This window comes from Sinocyclocheilus anshuiensis, unplaced genomic scaffold, assembly GCF_001515605.1.
Source record: "Sinocyclocheilus anshuiensis isolate Anshui unplaced genomic scaffold, SAMN03320099.WGS_v1.1 scaffold423, whole genome shotgun sequence".
NCBI lineage: Eukaryota > Metazoa > Chordata > Actinopteri > Cypriniformes > Cyprinidae > Sinocyclocheilus > Sinocyclocheilus anshuiensis.
In genome coordinates, this window is record NW_015549610.1 from 110,064 (window position 1) to 132,624 (window position 22,561).

The 22,561-nt window shown below is 36.4% G+C and overlaps 1 protein-coding gene across 4 annotated transcripts in view; it reads left to right on the top strand.

Moving 5' to 3' along the window:
• The window catches only part of rgs6 (regulator of G protein signaling 6), a 62,386-nt gene extending 40,304 nt beyond the window's left edge, over window positions 1-22,082 (top strand). For all 4 annotated transcript variants that reach the window (XM_016448012.1, XM_016448011.1, XM_016448013.1 and 1 more), the window contains 16 exons: window positions 3,796-3,892; window positions 4,858-4,908; window positions 4,997-5,103; window positions 8,019-8,070; window positions 8,543-8,607; window positions 10,019-10,095; window positions 10,790-10,871; window positions 11,893-11,967; window positions 12,052-12,150; window positions 12,274-12,335; window positions 13,131-13,241; window positions 15,648-15,773; window positions 19,160-19,346; window positions 20,307-20,396; window positions 21,609-21,662; window positions 21,904-22,082. In XM_016448012.1, coding sequence (XP_016303498.1) covers window positions 3,796-3,892; window positions 4,858-4,908; window positions 4,997-5,103; window positions 8,019-8,070; window positions 8,543-8,607; window positions 10,019-10,095; window positions 10,790-10,871; window positions 11,893-11,967; window positions 12,052-12,150; window positions 12,274-12,335; window positions 13,131-13,241; window positions 15,648-15,773; window positions 19,160-19,346; window positions 20,307-20,396; window positions 21,609-21,662; window positions 21,904-21,954 — 1,386 coding nt within the window. In that variant the 3' untranslated portion in view covers window positions 21,955-22,082. The remainder of the gene's footprint in view (window positions 1-3,795; window positions 3,893-4,857; window positions 4,909-4,996; window positions 5,104-8,018; window positions 8,071-8,542; window positions 8,608-10,018; window positions 10,096-10,789; window positions 10,872-11,892; window positions 11,968-12,051; window positions 12,151-12,273; window positions 12,336-13,130; window positions 13,242-15,647; window positions 15,774-19,159; window positions 19,347-20,306; window positions 20,397-21,608; window positions 21,663-21,903) is intronic.
• The last annotated feature ends 479 nt before the right edge of the window (window positions 22,083-22,561 follow it).

The following is a 22,561-nucleotide window of genomic DNA, read 5'->3' on the forward strand; positions in this document are numbered from 1 at the left end:
AATGTCCCCATTGATAATCTGCAGTGCAATTGTGTCACAAAGACATTATAACAGAACTACTTGACTTGAAATACTTTGCTGAATTCCATAGAGACCACAAGCACTTTAACAATAAAAGACACATGCTGATATTAAAGGGGTCATATGATGCGATTTCAAGTTTTCCTTTCTCTTTGGAGTGTTACAAGCTCTTGGTGCATAAAGAAGATCTGTAAAGTTGCAAAGACTAAAGTCTCAAATCCAAAGAGATATTCTTTATAAAAGTTAAGAATCAACCACGCCTACCTAAAATGGCTCGTTCTAACACGCCCCCACATATCTACGTCACTATGTGGAAATATTAGCATAATGCTGCCCAAATGTGCATGCAAAGAAAGAAGGCGTGGTTTCAGGAACAGCAGTAGTGTTGATGCAGCCATGTCAGGGAGACACTGTGTTTCAGTGCGAAAGCAAAAGCACTTTATTTGGCCTTCCGGAAGTAGATGCAATTAGGAATCATTGGTTGAGATTTATTTACAACAGAACAGCACAACCCAGATGTTCGAATTTGTGCAACACATTTTATGGACGACAGATTTTTGAAGAGTACAAGGCTGGCTGTGCACAAAGGCTATTTCTAAAAAAAAAAATAAAAAATTGGTCAATTCCGACTGCTATGACAATCTGGCGCTTCTGAATCAGCAACTGTAAGTATGTTTTGTTACTAGTTTAAGTATTTGCTATTGACTGCTCAAATGTGGAGTTTTGCGCAGCGCAGTCTCTCTCTCTCTCTCTCTCTCTCGCTCTTTTTTTTTTCAATTTGCGAGGCACTTTGTGTTGCTTTTTTAGTTTTTAGTTTTTTTTAGCTAAAATATATTTCAAATAAATGCTTTACATATGTTGCAAACAGAATGCCTTAAGGAAATATATTTTTTTAATATAGCAAATAGGTTCAATTTAAACCTTTAAATCTAATTTCAAAATATATTTTGGACAATATACACCTCAAAATTTTGGAGACCGTAAGATGTTTTTTTAAAAGTCTTGTATTCTCAGTAAGGCTGCAATTGTTTCATTAAAATATAGTAAAAGCAATAATTGTCAGGATCATGGACCTGTTTTGTTGTGTTTTGCCACTGTCTTTGTTCCTGGTTTTCCTTATATGGTCTTTCCTGTCCTCGTTTAGTTTAATTATGATTCCTGGCACCTGTGTTTGTTAATTATCCCCAGTATTTAAGTCCTTGCCTTTGCGTTCTGTGTTTGTCTGTTCTACTCGTTATGTGTGTGTGTTTCCTGCCATTTCCAGTGTGGATGTACCCTGTGTTCTGTGGATTAAAGACTGTTTTTGTTTATTCGTGGCTCCTGCGTGCTTCTTGAACAGCGAACTGTGACAATAATATTGTGAAATAATATTGTAATTAAAAAAAATACTATATGAATTTATTCCTGTCATGGTAAAGCTGAATTTTCAGCAGTTGTTACTTTACATGATCCTTCAAAAATCATTCTAATATGCTTTTAATATGCTAATATTCTAATTTGGTGCTCAAGATGCATTGCAAACAGTTGTACTGCTTATTATTTTTGTGGAAACTGACAAGTTTTTTTCAGGATACTTTTAATGACCTCAAAGTGACAGACCCCAAACTTTTGAATGGTAGTGTAATTATATTTATTGTAGGTCTAAAATATATATAAAAATGTCAAAAATACTTGATGAAATATAAGTAACTAAACTTATACTTATGATATATGTAAATATATATTTTTTAGATTTATTAGCAATACATTTTTTGGCCATTTGTACATATGAAATTCATATTTTTATGCAGTCTCTGGGAACTGAACTCCTGATTTGGTGTTGCCAGCGCTATGCTCTCCCATTTGAGCCATCTGAGTTTTTTATTTCCTTGTCTAATGCTTTATTTTAGTATTAACTGCATCAAAACCTTGCAAATTGTTATTTTCTTTCACATGTGAAATAATGTGCCAGGACTTTGGAAAATGATTACAGACACTTCCCGAACTTGAGGCTGGTTCACCAGCTTTCCTTGAAGAAGCAAGAGCGCTAATTGCTACATTTAGCACACGCTGCAGTGGTCTCTGAGTGGGACGGTACTGTGATAACCTAATAAGAACTCGGCACAGTGTTTTGACAGAATATGACATATGTAAGTGCTCTTTGGGTTGGTGCCAACACAAGGGCCCATCTTAAAAAGAGCTCTCTAGTGAGTGCTGCTGATTGTACTGAAATAGAGTGACAACCCAGCATGAAGCCGAGCGAAGAGCGTCTCTCAGAAAGATAAGGCATGACATCCGTTAACTTCATTTAATGGCATTCACTCTCATTAAGGATAGATACATGGCTTCATTGTGATGACGAGTGCAAATTTGCTCAAAATTAAGCCCTTTTCCTCTGGGATGGTCCTGCTGGCCTTTGTAACAGACCATTTATACTACTTTAAGCGACAAGGATGATTTAACAAAATTAGAAAATGCAGGATTTGTTAGGTTAAATATTAAGAGTATTAGATATCAGATATTAGATTAGACCAGGGGTGCCCAACCCTGTTCCTGGAGATCTAACTTCCTGCAGAGTTTAGCTCCAACCCTGATCAAACACACCTGAACCAACTAATTAGGATCTGAAGGAGCACTTGATAATTACAGACAGGTGTGTTTGATAAGGGTTGGAACGGAACTCTCGAGCACCACAACATGACAGCATGCAATCTCCAAAGCAGAGAAAGCTACCTAATCTCATTACACTCCCTCTCTCCTGCAAAACCATGAGCTGTTTTCATCAGTGCCGGGATTATTTATAGACCGTAGGTGCGAGCTTGTATATTCCAAAGGCCTTCACCGATGCTTAGACGCCTGCGTAACCAGAGAGGAACGAGAACAGACGTTCCCATCACAAGTGAAAGGAGCATTTCTGTGGCTGTTAAAGATTTGGGGAATATAAATAGATTTGGAATAAATAAATTTGGCCCATGCTTTGTGTGCATTGGTTACTTGATGCATTTAGTCATGTGTGCAGGAGACGTAGGTGTGTGTTTACACCTGTTATGATTGACAGTTTGGTTAGAATGTGATACTACACAACACATGAAAAAAGCTGTAAAATAACCAGATCTAGTCTAATGGTGTAAATGAGTGGTGTAAATAAAAATAAGCATTGCGCTTTCATACTGACAGTGTGAAATTTCTAGTGTTTTCATTAATGATGGCTTTGACATACACTAATGTTCAAACATTAGGAATAAGAATGGTCTCTTATTCTTACCAAGTCTGCATTTATTTTATCAAAAATACAGTAAAAACAGTCATATTTTGAAAATAGGATAATAGGTTTGTATTTAATACATTTCTGGAGTAAATCTGCTTTGCCATTATAGGAATTAATTAAATTTGAAAATATATTAAAATGCAAAACAGCTATTTTAAATTGTAATACTATTTCACAGTATTACTGTTTTTACTGTATTTTTGATCAAATAAATGCAACCTTGTTGAGCATAAGAGATATCTTTTAAAAACATTTTTTAAAAATCTTAATTATCCCAAATTATGTACAAAGCATTGTTTGCATTTTCTGCTGAATTCTGCGTACGACATACAGCAAAAATAGACTCAGTGTCAACTCCACTTGCAGCTCCGCTTCTGCTGTGCTGCTTTTGTGGGCTTTGTTAATTCTGTATCCTGTCAATATGGGTGCTGAAATAAAAGTGAAACAGGCCTAGATTGTAGATACAGTATGAGATGTGAGTCAGCCAAACTAACTAGACATGCTCTCTTTCTTCTCTCTTCCTGTAGATTGAGGACATCATCACACGCCTCCAAGATGAAACTGAAGGTGTGCCTGTCAGAACGGTCAAGAGCTTCCTGTCCAAGATTCCCAGCGTTGTTACAGGTATACTGGCAGGAGTGGGAAATTAGAAAATCATCAGTATAGCAGCAAGATGAACACTGCATTGCTTGCTTGCTTTATTCTATTGGCTAGTAATAATTGGCTTTCACATCTAGCTCTTTGTGTCTCTTTTCAGCCTTTGTTTATTTTTTTTTATTTTTTTAGATTAATGTTTTTCTCTTATCAGAATTATTATTAGCAGTCAGACATAATTTATTCTGTAAGCAAAAGTGTTTCATAATAGGTTCACAATAGTCTTCATCTGATTTTAATAAATATATATTTCAAAAGTATTATTCATTACAGTTGGTGTAAAACTTTTTTCATGAGGAAAAAGTTACCGAGTGTGCCTTTCAAATAGCAGTTTTCTTATTTATTTAAGTTAATGATGCTTTCAAAAATATGTTCTTAAAAATTTATATCAGTGTCAGTGCTGATAAAATATGTACAGGGGGTTGTGCTTTATAGTTGCCAGGGCATTTCATAGATCAGAGGCAGGATTTTTTTTTTAAATCGGTGACAGATCAGGAGCCATACGCCCCTGTGGTCTCCACCGATCCTACTAACCACTTTAACTTTCACAAATTCCTTTAGTGTGTGTGTGAGATAATGAATGCTGGAAGAACAGTTATTTGTCCTTATAAACCCTCAAAGAGAATAAACTTGAAGATATGGCTTGATTTGCACACATCGCTAAACACAATTACTACAGTGAGCAGCTCTAAATGGATGCCCGCAGGCCCACATCCGGATAACTAATAGCTGAATTGGAACTAAAGCGTTGATGTTGTACATGATTGAGGTGGTGCTAATATAGATTTAGCTTGAATGTTCTGACACGCATTGAATTTTAAACCATAACGTGTCTTGACACACTGGTGATTTTGATCTTTATCAAGGCTTTGAGAATTGATGCATAAATTTGCATGTGAAAATAAGGTGATATGTTTCCCCGTTTTAAACGTCAGGTTCTGACATTGTTCAGTGGATGATGAAGAACCTCAACATAGATGATCCTGGTAGGTGTTGATATGAAGAAAGTTACACATCTTATTGTTGACTGCAAATCGTTTGTGAAAGCGAATGCATTATTTTCTGTATTTACAGCGGAGGCCATACACATCGGCAGCCTGATCGCCGCCCAAGGCTACATATTCCCTATCTCTGATCATGTTCTTATCCTCAAGGATGATGGGACGTTATACCGCTTTCAGGTGAGTTTATCCATCTACCATCACGTGGATTGTATCCTGGCAGCTGTGGTTTCCAGGATGTGATCCTGTTTCACTTCAGCACTGCCGAGATTCTGAATCTACTGTGCAGATCACACCTAAGACACACTATGAAGAAGCTCCACTGACCTTTACACCTACTGAACAAATAGGACTGTGTTTGATCAGTGCAGCTGCCTTTATTAAGCCCTTCTCTATACAGGTAGTACATTACTAAGATTTATTTAACATACTATATATACACAACCTGAAAGAAATTAGTACTTTTATTCAGCAAGGATGCATTGTGCATTAAATGGATCAAAAGGGACAGTATAGTGTCCATTATCTTTTTATTTCAAATAAATTCTGTTCTTTTGATTTAAAAAAAGAATAATTTTAAAACAAAACGATGCAGCACAACAGTTTTTAACATGGCAATAATAAGAAATATTTCTTGAGCAGCAAATCAATATTAGAATGATTTCTGAAGGATCATGTGGCACTGAAAATCCAATAATATATATATATTCAATTGGAAAAGAGTTATTTTTAGTTTTAATAATATTTCACATAAATACACATATATGTAGTTATGGTAAGACTTCTTTCAAAAACATTTAAAAACAGTTTTTTGACAGTACAGACTTTTGAACAGTATCGTGTTATGTTTATTGTCTATCGCTGTTCTTTTAAGATCTAAGGTGTTAATGTCCTCCAGAAAAAGGGGGATATTCATCTGATAAAGGCTGATCCTTCATTTTTCAGTGATTCAGATGATTAGTGAGGAGATGGCCAAGGGCACGTCTTCCTCTGAGCCTCTCTAGCTCATGTAACTCTTATGTTTCACAGGAGAAACATTGCTGGGTAAAGCTGTGAGAAGCTTCATTTCATTTGGAAATGATTGCAACATTGAACAGATCCTCTTCAGCCAAAGATTTCTGTAATACCTGGAGAAAGCTATCAATTTGCATTCCCATTCATCTCAATGGCAGTCGCTCAGCTGGAGCTTGACAGCGTGATTTGATATCTGCCATCTTTACTCATAGGCACTCAATTACACTGATCCACCATATTTACCATGTCAATCTGGAATTTGTCTTTAAAGAGCCAAAAAATCAGTCGCATGCAAAGCATTAACTAAAATACAATGAAATGTTGGTGCAGGTGTAATGGTTATGCATCAATACTCAATTACAGTACTAAAGTATCATGTTAAATTAATTTATTCTCAATATCAACTAATGCACCAACTGTAATTTATCCAGCGTTTTAGCCGAATTCTCAGATAATGGCATTAGGCTATCTTTCCAATAAGCTTGATACAGTATCAGTAAGCCCATGAATGAATCTGAGTTTCTTTTGTACATTCATTAATTACTCAGAAGGGAATTAGTGTTTCTGTTTCTCTGGAGTATGGCTCATCAGCTCATTGCCTGACGATAATGATCTCAATGCACCATCATTTGCTTTGTGCCGCCTGTAGTCTTTTAGACTGGCTCCACAAAGGCGAGGGAGTTAGGTCAGTTGTTACAAATGTTGTTAATAGCTTTCATAACATGAATATCTTCATATAATAAATGCACGGCAAAAGAATCACAATTCCAGCTTCAGCTTTGGCTAGTAAACAGATGGCAGACATTCTTAGTTCTTTCAGACTCACACTTGATTTTAAATAGAATCCATGTAAATCAGTGAAGTAGTTACTGACAATCCAGAAGCTATTACTGTATCTAAATATCCAGATATTGTCTAGATTAGCATTTCTCAACCATTTTGACTCAAAGGCCCCCCGGTGTTCAACACAGTATTCAAAGGATCCCCATATTGGCCTCTGGTATTTCAGCTTTGGTCCCACTTTATATTAGGTGGCATTAATTACTATGACTTAAATTAATCATTTGATACAATACACTTACTGTGTACATACATGTTTTTACATTGTTCTTATATTTAAAAAAATAACTGCTTGTAATTACATCTGTAATTAATTTCAGTAATTACATTTATAGTTACACTGTTGACCCATCCCTTACACCTTAACCTACCCTTAAACCTACCCATACCACCAAACCTGTCCCTAACCTTACCCATATCCCACCTCAATTGAAGCAAACATGTTTTGCAATAAATAACACAATAAGTACATCATACTTATTTTTTGATCTAAGTACACCTAATATTATGTGTGACCTCTGCTTTTAGTCACAGTGTTGCTTGCTTTCAAATATTTGGTTACACTTTATTTTAAGGTGTCCTTGTTACAATGTAAATATACATTTAAGTACTGAGTAATATTAATTAACAACATGTTCTTACTATATGGTTAGGATTAGGGTTTGGCTTAGGTTTACTTGAATGTAATTATGCATAATTTATTGTTATTATAATAGTAAGTACATGTAACGTGTAACAAGGACACCTTAAAATAAAATGTTACCAAATATTTTTATTAACACAAACTGGGAATGTTGAAACTGTATGTACTTATATATAGGTGTATCATATATATATATATATATATATATATATATAAATTCTAACCAAAGCAATGAGCCAATAAGTATTTTAAGTATTTTCGTGTTAATTTCATATAGACTTTGTCTAAATAAGGGGGGGGAACACAAAAAAAAAGTAAATTCAGGCATAATTTTTATAGTATAAAAAAGGAATTTCATTGTGAGATTACAGATTAGATTTAACAGTGTTATTACATTCTTTGTGTTTTTACAGATTAACTTAAAGTCAGTGTTAGATGACAGCAAAGGAAATCTAAATGTAAAAATATGAGAAATGAGCAGCACAATTGAAAGTATTTTGGCTAGAATAAGTTTATGTTCATACTCTAAAATCTGCCTACTCAATTTTACAATTTTGCTAATCTACAAAAGAGTAATCATTTCTATCTTTCCCACCAGGCTCCATACTTTTGGCCCTCTAATTGCTGGGAGCCAGAGAACGCAGACTACGGTAAGAGAAGGACCCTCCTGGGCATGGTCACAGTGATGTAAGAGCGCACAGAGCTTTACCGTAGATGTTTTTCAGAGGGCTAATATAACTCATAAGGTCCCAGAGACGCTGGACAACCCATGTTCAGCCCACAGTCTGCTTTCCCAGGATTATTACAGCTCTGTTGGGCAGGCGAACAGTCAGGGAGAACTGCCGAGCATTAGTAGGTGTATGAGAATGTGTTGACTGTGGGCAGATGTTCACCGATGGTCAATGGTGACTCATTCTCAGTTCCTACTGTCTGTAAACTGACCAAGCAGAGATGATAGATGCAGAGGAAAATACTAAATCCAATCAAGGGTTTATACTGGATGTGTGTGCGTTTGTAGGGGTGGGATTATACATGACGGTTGATAAGGCCAAGTCTCTTATGGCCTCCTGTCTGTTTCTCTCTTCTCTGTCTGTCTCTTTCTCTCTCTGATGCCTGTCACAGCCATCTATCTGTGCAAACGGACCATGCAGAACAAGACCCGGCTGGAGCTGGCGGACTATGAGGCAGTAAGTGTGACCCACTGTGATGACAGCCGACAGAGAAAATGGAAGCATTTTGCTGGCAAAAGCATCTCAGTTTGTATTTTCACAGCTATTGACAGATATGTAAAGTTATTTTATACCTGAAAATACCAATTATGAGCCCTTGTCATTGAGAATTAAAGGTGAAGTGTGTAATTTTTTTTCAGTGATACTTTCTCCTGTCCTTGCTTAATGTGCAGAGGTAACGATAAGTAAGTCATTTGTAGATTGATTCCCTCAAAGAGTGTAAACTATGTGCCTCTGTGGAGCTTTTAACATCGTTTTTTTTTTTAAGTGGCCTGAACAAGGACCTCTATAATACCTGCTTCCATCTTTGTTGATGGATGCTCATTTCTGAACTTTTTGTTGTTGTTGTTGTTGTTGTTGTTGAAAATGGCATTATGACATGCAGACTGACTGAAGTGACACACACTGAAGTGATCCTGAGCTGTGATGTCAAAGTCAGCATGCTCTATGCTTTTCAGAAATATTGGTCACAGTTATATTATAAAGAAAAAAAGTTGATATACTATTTATAATGTATATTTATTTAAAAGAAAGAAAACAAATAAGAAATATACAAATATATATACATTTTATATGCATTTTTATGCATAATTCTATATAAAATTTTGAGTTGGTTAGATTTTGAAATGTTTTGAGGTCTCTTTTGCTCATCAAGGCTGCAATTATTTGATTAAAATTACAGGTAAAAGCTATAATATTATGAAATACCATTACAATGTAAAATAACTGTTTTCTATTTTAATATATTTTAAAATGTAATTTATTCCTGTGATGGCAAAGCTGAATTGTCAGCAGCCATTACTCCAAACTTCAGTGTCACATGATCCTTCAGAAATCATTCTGATATTTGATTGACTGATTTAGTTGGTTATCATCAATGTTGAAAACAGTTGTGCTGCTTAATATTTTTGTGGAAACTGTGACAGCATTTATTATAAATTAACAGATTTGTAACATTATGATAAACAATTATAATTCTTTGCTGTCACTTTTTATCAACTTAATGCATCCTTGCTTAAAATACAATATATAAATATATAAAATAACATTTCTTATTCATTATTTGTAGTAGTTTCTTTAAAAAAAACTAAAAATACTGTTTTTACCATTTCTTCTCATATATGGCAGAAATTAGTAATAGAGTTTTAGTATGCTAGTATGCTTTTCCAAATTCAGCCCTGAATATTTAGATGACTTACTACATTTGTCAAAATAGCAGGATATAACATAGCTTACTGCTATCCCATTAGGCAAGACCTGACCTTACAGTTTAGATGGATGTACCGGAAGTTAAATGTTGTCTTTCTTTCTTTCTTTCTTTCTTTCTTTCTTTCTTTCTTTCTTTCACTTACTCATTTATCTCATTCAGGAGAATCTAGCGAGACTACAGAGGGCTTTTGCAAGGAAGTGGGAGTTCATCTTCATGCAGGCTGAGGCACAGGTCAAGTAAGTGCTGTTGTCAGGACAACTACGCAAACACTTGCTCTCACTCATACCTGCTCTCTTCTGTGTTGAAGACACATCTACCCTTTGTTTTCAGCCCACACACATTCACACAAAGACGTACTGTATATACACAAGCCCTCATTATGATGTAACATCATAATATTGCTGAAGTGCAGTTGTTAGGGGCGAGACGTATTAGCATGTGTGTCTGATTTGGAGTGGTCCTCATTGATTGAAGCAGTCTCTCGCTCTTCAAACACCGACTGAAGAGCCTCATCTGATGGCCGAGGGCTGCAAATACAAGTCAACCCTGCTCTGATTTTTGATCATCAGTCTGTCTCTATCATCACACTGTCCGCAGTACTCTTTTCATTAGGAAAACCCTAATTTTGAGGAGAGCAAGAACAGAAGAGAAAGAGAGATGAATGAAAGAGTCTCAGGGCTCAAAACCAGGATCAGTGAGAGATAGAGAGAGTGATGCAGCAAATGTCAGTTACGTAAGAGTGAAGTGGCAGGAATGGAAATGAATTAGCTCTGCTCGCAGGCAGGTTGCAACTTTGATGAGCACAAGGGCTTCGCTCGTTGTCTGTTTTAACGTGTGAGGCGGAACGTGCGAGTGTGTGGATTGGGAAGGTTTCCTACTATCTGTTTAATATTAATGTCTTGCAGCTTTGTGTTTTCTTTGATTTTGTAGGATCGACAGGAAAAAAGACAAAACGGAGAGAAAGATTCTGGATAGTCAAGAGAGAGCCTTCTGGGATGTTCACCGTCCTGTGGTGTGTGAGGGGTGGATCCAGGGTGGGATGGGTTTCTGTGTTTGCGTCTTGTTTGAATTTAATAGATCAAATAGGCACACTGTAATAATGAAATACTTAAAACACCATTGGGGTTCCTCAGATTACCACTTTGGAAAACCTCAAGGCTCTTTTTAAAAAGGCCAGTTCTTGCTAATTGGAACCCAGAAGTTCCTTCAAACTCTAAAGACTTGTGTAAAATGCATACCAGAGATCCTTGAGTACATAACAGGATACTTAAAGGGATAGTTCACCCAAAAAGGAAAATTCTGTCATTAATTACTCACCCTCATGTCGTTCCAAACCCGTAAGACCTTCGGAACACAAATTAAGATAAGAAAGCTAAGAGCTTTCTGACCCTGCATAGAAAGCTATGGAACTGACATGTTCAAGACCCAGAAAGGTAATAAGGACATTGTTAAAATAGTCCATCAGTGGTTCAGTAGTAATTTTATGAAGCTATGAGAATACTTTGTGTGCACAAAGAAAACAAAAATAACTTTATTTTAATAACGCAGTGCATTTACGAGTGTCCCACAAGAAATGTTTTGAGAAATGTCTCAGTGTTTTTTGTCCAGACAATTGAAGTCAATGGTAACAAAAACAGTTTGGTAACTAACATTATTCAAAATATCTTCTTTCATGTTTCACAGAGGAAAGAAAGTCATACAAGTGTGGAATGACATGAGGGTGAGAAAATGACAGAATTTAAATTACTGGGTGAACTATCCCTTCATCCCTTTTTCATTTTAGTTGTTCTGATAGCTTATAATAATGAATAAAACCCCATTTTAAAGTGTTAACAGATATTTAAGTGTGATTTAATCTCAGTTTTTCATAGTTAGCACAGCTGTTAACACATTCAGTTTCTTTTTAAGGAAAGAAAATGAAACAATATGTGTAATTATTGGATTCTGCAATTTGTGTGAATCAAGATTGTAGTGGAAAATGTGCGTATCTTCAATTTTTATATGGCTGATTTACATGTGATTGTGATTGACAGCCTGGGTGTGTGAACACCACAGAGATGGACATCAGGAAGTGCCGCCGCCTGAAGAATCCTCAAAGGGTGAAAAAGGTGCTTATGCTCGTATTATTAGTGTGTGCTGTATGAGACAGAGGGTATTGTGACCCGTCTCAGTCTCTGTCTCTTGTCTTGCAGTCAGTGTATGGGGTAGTGGATGACACACAGACTCAGAGTCCTGTACACACACCCTCCCAGCAGAGCAGCAAGGACACCAGAGAGGACGTCGAGAGAGAGGTGTGTACGAGCGACGGTGTGAATTTGATTCTTGACAGCCTCACAGTGGCTATTAATATTTAGCACGATCACTCACTTGCTCAAGTGGAGATGCAGTGAGCAACGGTATTCTGTCTCTTTCAGATTCTGTTCTTGAACACTCAGTTGGATCGGCACTGTATGAAAATGTCCAAAGTCGCTGAGACGTAAGTCCTCTTTCTTGATCTGTCCATGAAACTCAAACTTTTCTCAGTAAATATTAATACTTGCCATTAATAATGTGTTAATAAAAAAAACATTATGTTTATTAAAGATGGGTATCATAAAGAATTTATTGGTTCCAGTTCTGATTTCTCTTTTGGTTCTGTTAATGATTCTTTTAGTAGTTCAATTCCATTGCCAAATGATGAGACCTTTAAAAAGACTGAAACGTCTGTTGTAAACATTTTCATAAGAATTGTTTTAGAGACAACATTTATTGCATTCGACTCATTGGCAGTAACTATACAGAATAACAACAATACGAAAACTAAAATTGTGTCAATATATTTTATTAATTCTTATAAAATACTTCAGACAAAACTAATGTGTATCTTTAATTACAAGCTGCCAAACAGTACAAATTTCACTTTATAACAAACAGTTAAATTATAAGCTGTATGTGTTTGATTCGTTTAAAAGAACTGACTTATTCAAGCTATTTATTTGGGAATCTACACTGGTTGCGCTGTATGTTTTTGATAAACTAAACAAAATCAGGCTCATAAGAGCTGTTGATTCAGGAATCGAACCACATTAAGTTTAATGCTATAAATTCAGTGGCGGGGTTGCGGTTGTGTGGGAAACTCTGTCAGAGTATTTTAGTACAGTGTACCGTTCACTTTTGCGGAGGAATGCATATGTGAAAACAGTTCATTTGGTTCCAATAATGAAAAACAGACAAAAATACTTTTATATAATAATATGTAATATAAACATGATTTCAACTCATTTTTTTGCAGATTGATGAGCTACACAGAGCAGTATCTTGACTATGACCCCTTTGTGACAGTACCAGAGCCAGCTAACCCCTGGATCAGTGATGATGTCACTTTCTGGGAGCTAGAGGCCAGGTATGAAAACCTAAACACTACATCTCTCGTTATAGATTCCTCTCTTCTCTAGTCTAGTTTTCATTAGATGAAAGGGAGAGGGATCAGGATGTCTGAATTTCTTAATTTCACTTATCTTAACTGAGAGTCTTTTGTCTTGATTACGTTGATCATTTTTAGGGTCACATTTGTCAAAACGCTATTATCTGTTTTGTTGTTATGCTTCTTTTTGGTTTTATTTTGAAAGTCTTGTGTCACTATTATGTTGTGCTTTTGTTACTTACTTGATTATTCTCAAATTGGGGTTAATTTTAAAATAACATGGAGGTCTGCAGACAATTATTTATTCATTTATAAAATACATGCCTTGTAATGTTCATTGTGATTCCCAATGCATAGCCTTATTGTAAAGTGTTTAATTTAGTTAGTTTAGCTTACAAAGTTCTTCTTTGGCTAATGTGATCCCACATTTTTATGCATGCATGAGCGAGGTGTTTTCATTTCGATGAATGGGACGAATTCTGGGATCAACACCGCATAGCCCATGCTCCCATAGTGAAAGCTGTAATCTGTTAATATGAACGTATTTGATTTGTGAATCCGGCATTTTGCTTGCTGAAGGCAATAACTGAAAGTAGTAATATAATAGCATGCAGGCATTGTACATAATCGACCAATTGTGGCATGCGAGAATGAGGAATCTACAGAGAACGGACAAAGCAATGCCAATATAATGTAAGGACTGTAGAGCATGTCAATAGGAAGAAAAGGCCAAAACGTGGACGTTTTAGACAATTTAGCAGTCCAGACCTGGACATGTCCTGAAAAAAAAAGGACGTATAGCCACCCAAGAGAAACTCTAGGATGGCGAATTTGAGAGTGTGAGGGGAATGATTTGATGAAATTAATCACAGAGCGAGTGCCATGTCTTCATAGTAACAGTGACTACTCTGATTGGTGGAGCTCTCTTTAGAATTTCGACTAATGTAGTATCTCGTTCAGAATATCACAAGTAGTCCTTATGATGTTTTGAATTCTATAAAACACTGCAGGTTCCTTCATCTCCGCTTGCCTGAGCCGTTCTCACCGCTCCTCAAAGATGCCCTGACAGGATTTAAGGAATACCTCCCACACACCCCCTCATCAAGTTTTGCCAGTAACGAACTACTTTTTCCAATAAGTAGCAGTGTATTGTGATGAAACATGAGACAAACACATTCCTCTAAACAGTCCTCTTTATTATGATGTCTAAATAATTCTAGTCAATCAGATTATTTACATGATTCACGATTACATGACCTTGCACAGAGTATTTTTATGACTTATAATTGTACCTCTATGTTTTAAAACGTGGCTTTATTTCTTATTTTAAACTTTAAACTTGGTCAGTAAGGTTTTTATTAAGCAAGGATGCATTAAATTGATCAAAAGTGACAGTAAAGGCATTTATAATGTTACAAAAGATTTCTATAAAAAAAATGCTGATCTTTTGAACTTTTTATTGATCAAAGAATCCTGAAAAACAAAAAAAAAATGTATCACAGGTTTCAGAAATGAAGCAGCTTTTTTCAACATACAAAAATAAATAAATAAAAGCAAATCAGCATATTAGAATGATATCTGAAGGATCATGTGACACTAAAGACTTGAGTATTGATTAGTGCTCTCAAACGATTAATCGCATCCAGAATAAAAGTTTTTGTTTACATAATATATTTGTGTACTGTGTTTATTTATTATGTATATATAAATACACACACATACAGTATATATTTTGGAAATATTTACATGTATATACATTTATATATTTATATATAATGCTGATATATGCTCATATATTATGTAAACTAAAACGTTTATTTTGGATGCGATTAATCGCGATTAATCATTTGAAAGCAATAGTATTGATGCTAAATATTTAGCTTTGAATCATAGGAATAAACTACATTTTACAATATAGTCACATAGAAAACAGTCATTTTATTTATTTTATATTGAACAGTTGTTCTAAACAGAAAATAAGACGCAAGTTTCATTTCTGGGTTTCTTTCTATGTATCTGTTCACATTGTTCAACAATGTGACTCTTGTCACTTAATTATGGTAAAATGAAGTTGACTAATTTACCTTATCAAATTAATTAACAGTTGTTGGAATTAGGTTTTTCAAAACGATTAGTATTCCTGTGGTGGTTTACATATTGTTACTTATTCAAACACTCATTTACAAGATATTATTAGACGTGATTAAGTGATCTCATGTACACACACACAGTCTCTTTCTCTCTGTTTTCAGCCTCGTCTTGCTAATATGACAAACAATGGTACATTGTGTTGTCAAAGCACTAGCTGCTGTCAGTAGATATCACAAAGAACAATGCAAGTTAAATAAATAAAATACTGTCTTTCTCTTTCCGTCTCTGTCTCAGTAAGGACCCGAGTCAACAGCGAGTAAAGAAGTGGGGCTTCTCATTGGACGAGGCTTTAAAGGACCCAGTGGGCCGTGAGCAGTTTCTTAAATTCCTGGAGTCCGAATTCAGCTCCGAGAACCTGCTGTGAGTTTTCCAGCACTTTATTCCTCCGTCCTCCTTTCATTTGCACTTCTGTGACATTTTCCTCTCTCTCTTATCCCCCCACTATGCTTTTAATGACTTGCACAAAATGTAGCAGAACAGGACAAGCAAAAGGTCAGACCTTTAATATCACCGATGAGAAAGAGTGAGTAAATCCACTGATGGTACATGATCATTACCACCTCCAAAGCCTGATCGCTGATGCATTGTGATAAGCTGCTGCAAACCACGGCTGTCGTGGGGCAAATGAGGCAGCGGCGGCCCCAGGAGACGCCCAAACAGGACAGCAAGGCCCCGAAGGGAGCTGCAGAGATAACGCAGGTCACTGAAGCCATAAAGTGACTGGGCGAGAGATAAAATGCTGCTTGTCTCCATGCATCTCTCATCCCTCTCGTATTTCTGCGTATCCCCCAGCTAGGCATCTAATAGCCTCTGTGGGGGCTGTCTTATGTTTGCCAGTCTGTGAGGAGAGTGAAAGTGATGTGTCCTCTTGACTGCCTGACTCTCCCCTGGGCCCAGTAGGGCCTAAACCACTTCTACACTGCAGATATCTGTAGAGCTACAGAGCAAGTGTGATATGAGAGTAGGAGTAGGAGGAGTCGTGGCGAGTGCTGTGTGTGTGTACTGACTTCAATAATTAACCCGGTGTTTGTTTCTGAGGATTTTGGGAATGCCATTGCCATCAGCGATGTAAAGAGGGGGCCAAAAGTAACCCATGCCAAGTGCTAATTGGGAGTGAAAATAAGCTTTAGGGAGGGAACTTGGCTGTGGAACAGCAACATAATGCATAATTGAAATCAGATTATAGATAGTCTGGCCTTCACTTGTTTACCATAAAATTTAACAAATGCCTAAATGTTTTTCTTCTTCTTCATAACTTCATGCATTGACACATACAGTATATGCAATATTCCTCACATGGAAATATGAGGTAGAACACCAAAATATGAGAACAAAATCATGATGCCATTGACCAACGTTACAAAAATATATACGCTATCATTTAAAAGTTTAGGGTTGGCAAAACGTTTAAATGTTTTTGAAAATAAGTCTCTCACCAATATGACTTTTTTTAACCAAAAATATGATTTGAAAAGTAATATTGTGGAATATTATTACACTTATTACACAAAACAACTGTTTTCTATTTTAACCTATTTAAAAATGTAATGTATTACTATATAATTTATTTATATGATGGCAAAGTTGAATTTTCAGCTGAATTACTTCAGTGTCACATGATCCTTCAGAAATCATTCTAATATGCTGATTTGCTCAAGAAACATTTCTTATTATTGCCAATGTTGAAATCAGTTGTGCTGCTTGATATTTTTGTGGAAACCATGATCATTGTTTCAGAATTCTCTGATTACTGGAAAGTTCAAAATAACAATTTTTTTTTTTTTAAATAGTCACATTATAAATGTCTTTACTGTCACTTTGGATCAATTTAATGCATTGTTGTTGAATGAAAGTACTAAAAAAATCCTACTAAGCCTAAACTTTTGAATGGTAGTGTATATATTTAGAATTTTTATTTTTACAATAAAACTACATATGTTAAAATTAATTTGATTTGCACCATCCTTCCATGACCAATACTCTATAAAGTGAGTGCATAATTATTAGGCACATTGATATTCTGGTCATTTTTTTTTCTCCAAGCACAGTTTACCAATTCCAAACCACATCAATCTTAATAACTACTATTAATTTTGTATTTAATAATTTATAACTGATATATAATTGTCCATGAAGGCTGGAAGTGGAAAAACTTCTTATATTCAGGTGTGCATAATATTTAGGGATGTTTTCTTTTACAGATAAAATGAACCAAAAAAGAGATTTAACTCAGACTGAAAGTCAAAAATGATTAAATTCCCATGATAAGGATGCAATACTAATTCAGTACTAGAATTTGCAAAGTTAAGGCATGACCATTAGACAGCGAAATGCTCATTGGGTCAGCACGGTCAGAAAAAACAGGTGGAGAAGAAAAGACACGTTAACTGCAAAAGAATTAAGAATTAAGGTGAAGAATTAGGTATGATCCATCAGGAACCTTGTAGTCTCCAGTGCCACCATTTTCCAGAACTGCTACCTACCTGGAGTCTCCAGATATGCAATGTGTCAGGTTCTCTGAGACTTTGCTCGGGTAAAAATCCAAAAAAATTACTCTCACTTAATAAGGATCACATGCTGAAGTGTTGTAAAATACATGAAGACTGATTTTTTTATAGGCTTTATAGACAGATAAGTTACTATTAATTTTGTATTTAATAATTTATAACTGATATATAATTGTCCATGAAGGCTGGAAGTGGAAAAACTTCTTATATTCAGGTGTGCATAATATTTAGGGATGTTTTCTTTTACAGATAAAATGAACCAAAAAAGAGATTTAACTCAGACTGAAAGTCAAAAATGATTAAATTCCCATGATAAGGATGCAATACTAATTCAGTACTAGAATTTGCAAAGTTAAGGCATGACCATTAGACAGCGAAATGCTCATTGGGTCAGCACGGTCAGAAAAAACAGGTGGAGAAGAAAAGACGCATGTTAACTGCAAAATAATTAAAGTGAAGATTTAGGTGTGAAACCCATCAGGAACCATTTAGTCTCCAGCGCCACCATTTTCCAAAACTGCAACCTTCCTGGAGTCTCCAGAAGTGCAAGATGTCAGGTTCTCAGAGACTTTGCTCGGGTAAAAAAATCCTAAAAAAAATTTAAAAAACCCTTACTTAAGAATAACATGCAAGTGTTGTGAAATGCATGAAGGCTGTTTTTTTATAGGCTTTATAGACAGATACATTGAGAGTGACCTTGGAAGGGACACGTTAACTGCAAAAGAATTAAGAATTAAGGTGAAGAATTAGGTATGATCCATCAGGAACCTTGTAGTCTCCAGTGCCACCATTTTCCAGAACTGCTACCTACCTGGAGTCTCCAGATATGCAATGTGTCAGGTTCTCTGAGACTTTGCTCGGGTAAAAATCCAAAAAAATTACTCTCACTTAATAAGGATCACATGCTGAAGTGTTGTAAAATACATGAAGACTGATTTTTTTATAGGCTTTATAGACAGATAAGTTGAGAGTGACTCTTGAAGGACCAGCACGACATCCTCTTGTACCACGCTTTCAAGAATTTATCTTCCAGAATCTGGCAGTAAGTTTTGGGAGTTCATTTTTAGTCCATCTCCTATCCTGAAAAATCTGTCTTGCAGAGATGGACTAAAAATGAACTCCCAAAACATACTGCTTTCAGTTTGAATTAAATCTCTCTTTTTTTATCTGTAAAAGAAAACATGCCTAATAATTATGCACACACTGAACAGCTGACATTTATTATTATTTTCTCTTTAGGTTCTGGTTGGCTGTGCAGGATCTGAAGTGCCGCCCCCTGCAAGAAGTGGCGGCTCGTGCTCAGGAGATCTGGCAAGAGTTTCTTGCTGAGGGAGCTCCCAGTGCCATCAATCTGGACTCGCACAGCTACGAGCGCACCAGTCAGAATCTAAAAGACCCGGGCCGCTACAGCTTTGAAGATGCCCAGGTGAGCAACTGTCACAGGACAGGTGAGCAACTGTCACAGGAAGCACAGCTCGACCACTGATGGCTTTTGTTCCTTTTAACAATTTCCACACCCTTTCTGCACGTTTGAAGAAAATGATCCTACTGGATGAACTAAATAGGAAGAAATCTTGAGATATCTAACTATTTGTTATTATTTTTTTAATGTCCAATAATCATTCTGTAAACACATTTTCACAGATGATTGTGGGCTTTTAGGTTTTTTGATGAAAGCTGCACTTCGGGACAAGTTGTGCCCAAGGCAGAATCTTTTTCATTCTTTGAAATGATGAAATAGGAACTTGAGGGCTTTGGGCTATTCGGGGAGATTGATGTACAATAATGCTGATGGATCATCTGTTCCTTGTCCTTGTCCTCATGGCTCTGTTCAAAGGAGTTTGCCTTGTGTCTGTCTCCTTTTATCTACATTTACATGATTGATGAAAGAGACAGAATAACAGGCATAGCAATGCTCAGAACCAGGGTGAGAAGTCTCTCTGGAATTATGAAATCCATTTTATTCCAGAAACGGAATTTTCTGAGAGCAGTTAGCTTGTAGTGACAAAGTAGAATAATTGAAGAATGTGTTGCAGAATCCACTTCTTGGAGTCTGTCAAGGTACTTGCTAGGAGTCTGTCAAGTGAATTTTTTAAAAATAATCTGAGAAAAAAGAACATGCACCTTCATCGCCTTCATAGGCAGCAGCGAAGTCTAATTAATCCTGCTGCAAGATATACATTATCCCTTGGGAGAACCTACTACATATTTATTCATGCGTGCATATGCAATGTCATGATTGAAAGAAAAATAGAAGCAGGATCATGAGGACAGAAAGCAGTTTTTCTGAAGGTTCTTGGCTCTTCTCATTACTTTGCAATGAGGTGCTTTCCTTTCGTCCAGGCTGCAAACTCACTGTCAGCCTCCAATGTTTTTTCTCTTTCAGGACCACATCTACAAGCTGATGAAGAGTGACAGCTACCCTCGTTTCCTGCGCTCCAATACTTACCAGGACCTCGTGCTGGCCAGAAAGAAGGTTCATCTCAATCTCAAATCTCTCTCTGCCGCGTGTAGTGAATCTGAATCATTTTTATGCATTTTTGTTTTCAGTATCGCTCAGTATTCTTTTTCACAAACCATTCAGCCATAAGAACAAAAATCAGTGCGCTCCTAGAGTACTGTAAGGGAACAAATGTTGAAAAACAGAAAAGATCAATTTTCTGACAGGACATTTTTTCCGTTAAAGGAATAGTTCATCCCAAAATTAAGATTGAGAATGAACATTTACGCACCCTCATGTCATCCAAGATATAGATGAGTTTGTTTCTTCATCGGAAATCACCAATGGATCCTCTGCAGTGAATGGGTGCCGTCAGAATGAAAGTCCAAACAGCAGATAAAAACATGACAATAAACCACAAGTAATCCGTACAACTCCAGTCCAACAATTAATGTCTTGTAAAGTGAAAATCTGTGTGGTTGTAAGAAACGAATCAATCATTAACACGTTTTTTTTTTTTTTTTTTTTACTTCACACCGTTGCTTTCAGCTTAAGTCCTCTATTAATAATATTGCTTTTTCCAGTGAAGAACTTGCCTCGTCAGAATCAGGAAAGAAATAGGCACATATCAAACACTGACGAAACAGTCGAAAACAGCCCGAAACAAATTTGTAGATTGATTTTGATGTGAGAGTTTTTCACTGAAGGAAGCATTTTTATTATTGACGGCACCCATTCACTGCGGAAGATTCATTGGTGAGCAAGTAATGCTAAATTTCTCCAAATCTATCCCAAAGAAGAAACAAACTGTACTTCCTGAATGGCCTGAGGGTGAGTACATTTTCAGCACATTTTTCCAAGTCAGTTCTTTCGTAAGAGACGATATTTCAAGCCTTAGTTTCCTTTCGACTAAAAACATCAGTCCTGAATTGAATGATTTCCTTTTCTTTGCTTGCAAACGAGTGTTCAGTGTTCATCTTGCACCTATTAAAACATACTAAGCCAACTTAATATTTACTCATCAAATGGCCTACTTACTCTACTGCCATCTTGTAATGGTTAAACATGAGCACTTCAGTTCACTTCAGAGCCATTCTACAGTTTGATTGTGTCTCGGTCCCATTGTGATTATTTCAGATTAACATTCATTTTCTTGAATATTTTTTGTGTTATCCATTTACTAACACGTTAACCTGGTGTTGTGCACTGTATCTTCCCCATTCCCCTCCATTAACCTCGGCTCCACAGCCTGAGACTGAGCAAGGTCGACGCACATCCCTGGAGAAATTCACTCGCAGTGTGGTGAGTGGCACCTGTTGTCTAGAAAAAAAAAACGACCATCGCCAGTCTTTTTCTAGCTTTATTTCAAAATCAGGCTTTCTGGAAGGTAGTCAGACCAGAATAAAATAGTATATTTATGTATAAATATACTATTTGTTATATTTGGAATTTGATGATGAATATTATTAGTCGAATCCAAGATCACAATTTTTAAACGGTACTCTTTAAAGTCCACATTTAATTAATTGTAATTGTGTTTCAGGGCAAGTCTCTGACAAGTAAACGACTGACAGGCCTCATGCAGTCCTCCTGACGAGTCCTGCAGTTTGCTGGGGTGGAAGGATTGTGGCCATGACGGACCACGTGTATGGACCACCCTCTCTCCAAAACCCACCCGAACACCACACAGCTACCGACTCTAGATGGCAGCATGCAATAAGTCCAAAAAAAAATAAAAATCTCCAAACGGTGACAGTGCTGTCTATGTCTATTAAATCAGTGACTACAAAGACCGCATACATGAATGTCAGATTTATCAGTACCATCTAGAGAACCATTTTACGTTTATTTGATATCTACAACCAAGCTGCAGCAAGGACGGGACTGTCTCCCTGGATTACTGTTAAAAAACATCCATTTTCAGATATGAAAACAAGGTGTGCTGTCATGTCAACGCTAAGCATTTAGATGAAGTGAGGATGTGTCTCAAATCTTCAGAGCATTCCAAAGGAGTGAAGAACTTGACAAGGGCTTTCAGTGACTGTGTTCCCTCAGTCAAGCTTTGCACAGAACTTTTCGTCATATATTTTTTGTTGGACAGTCACTGAATATGAAGAATGAAAGTGGAAATGAAGGGGTTTGGAAAAGCACATTATTATTCCTGCCATTATGAAGAAACTAGAATTATTTATTCTGTCTAC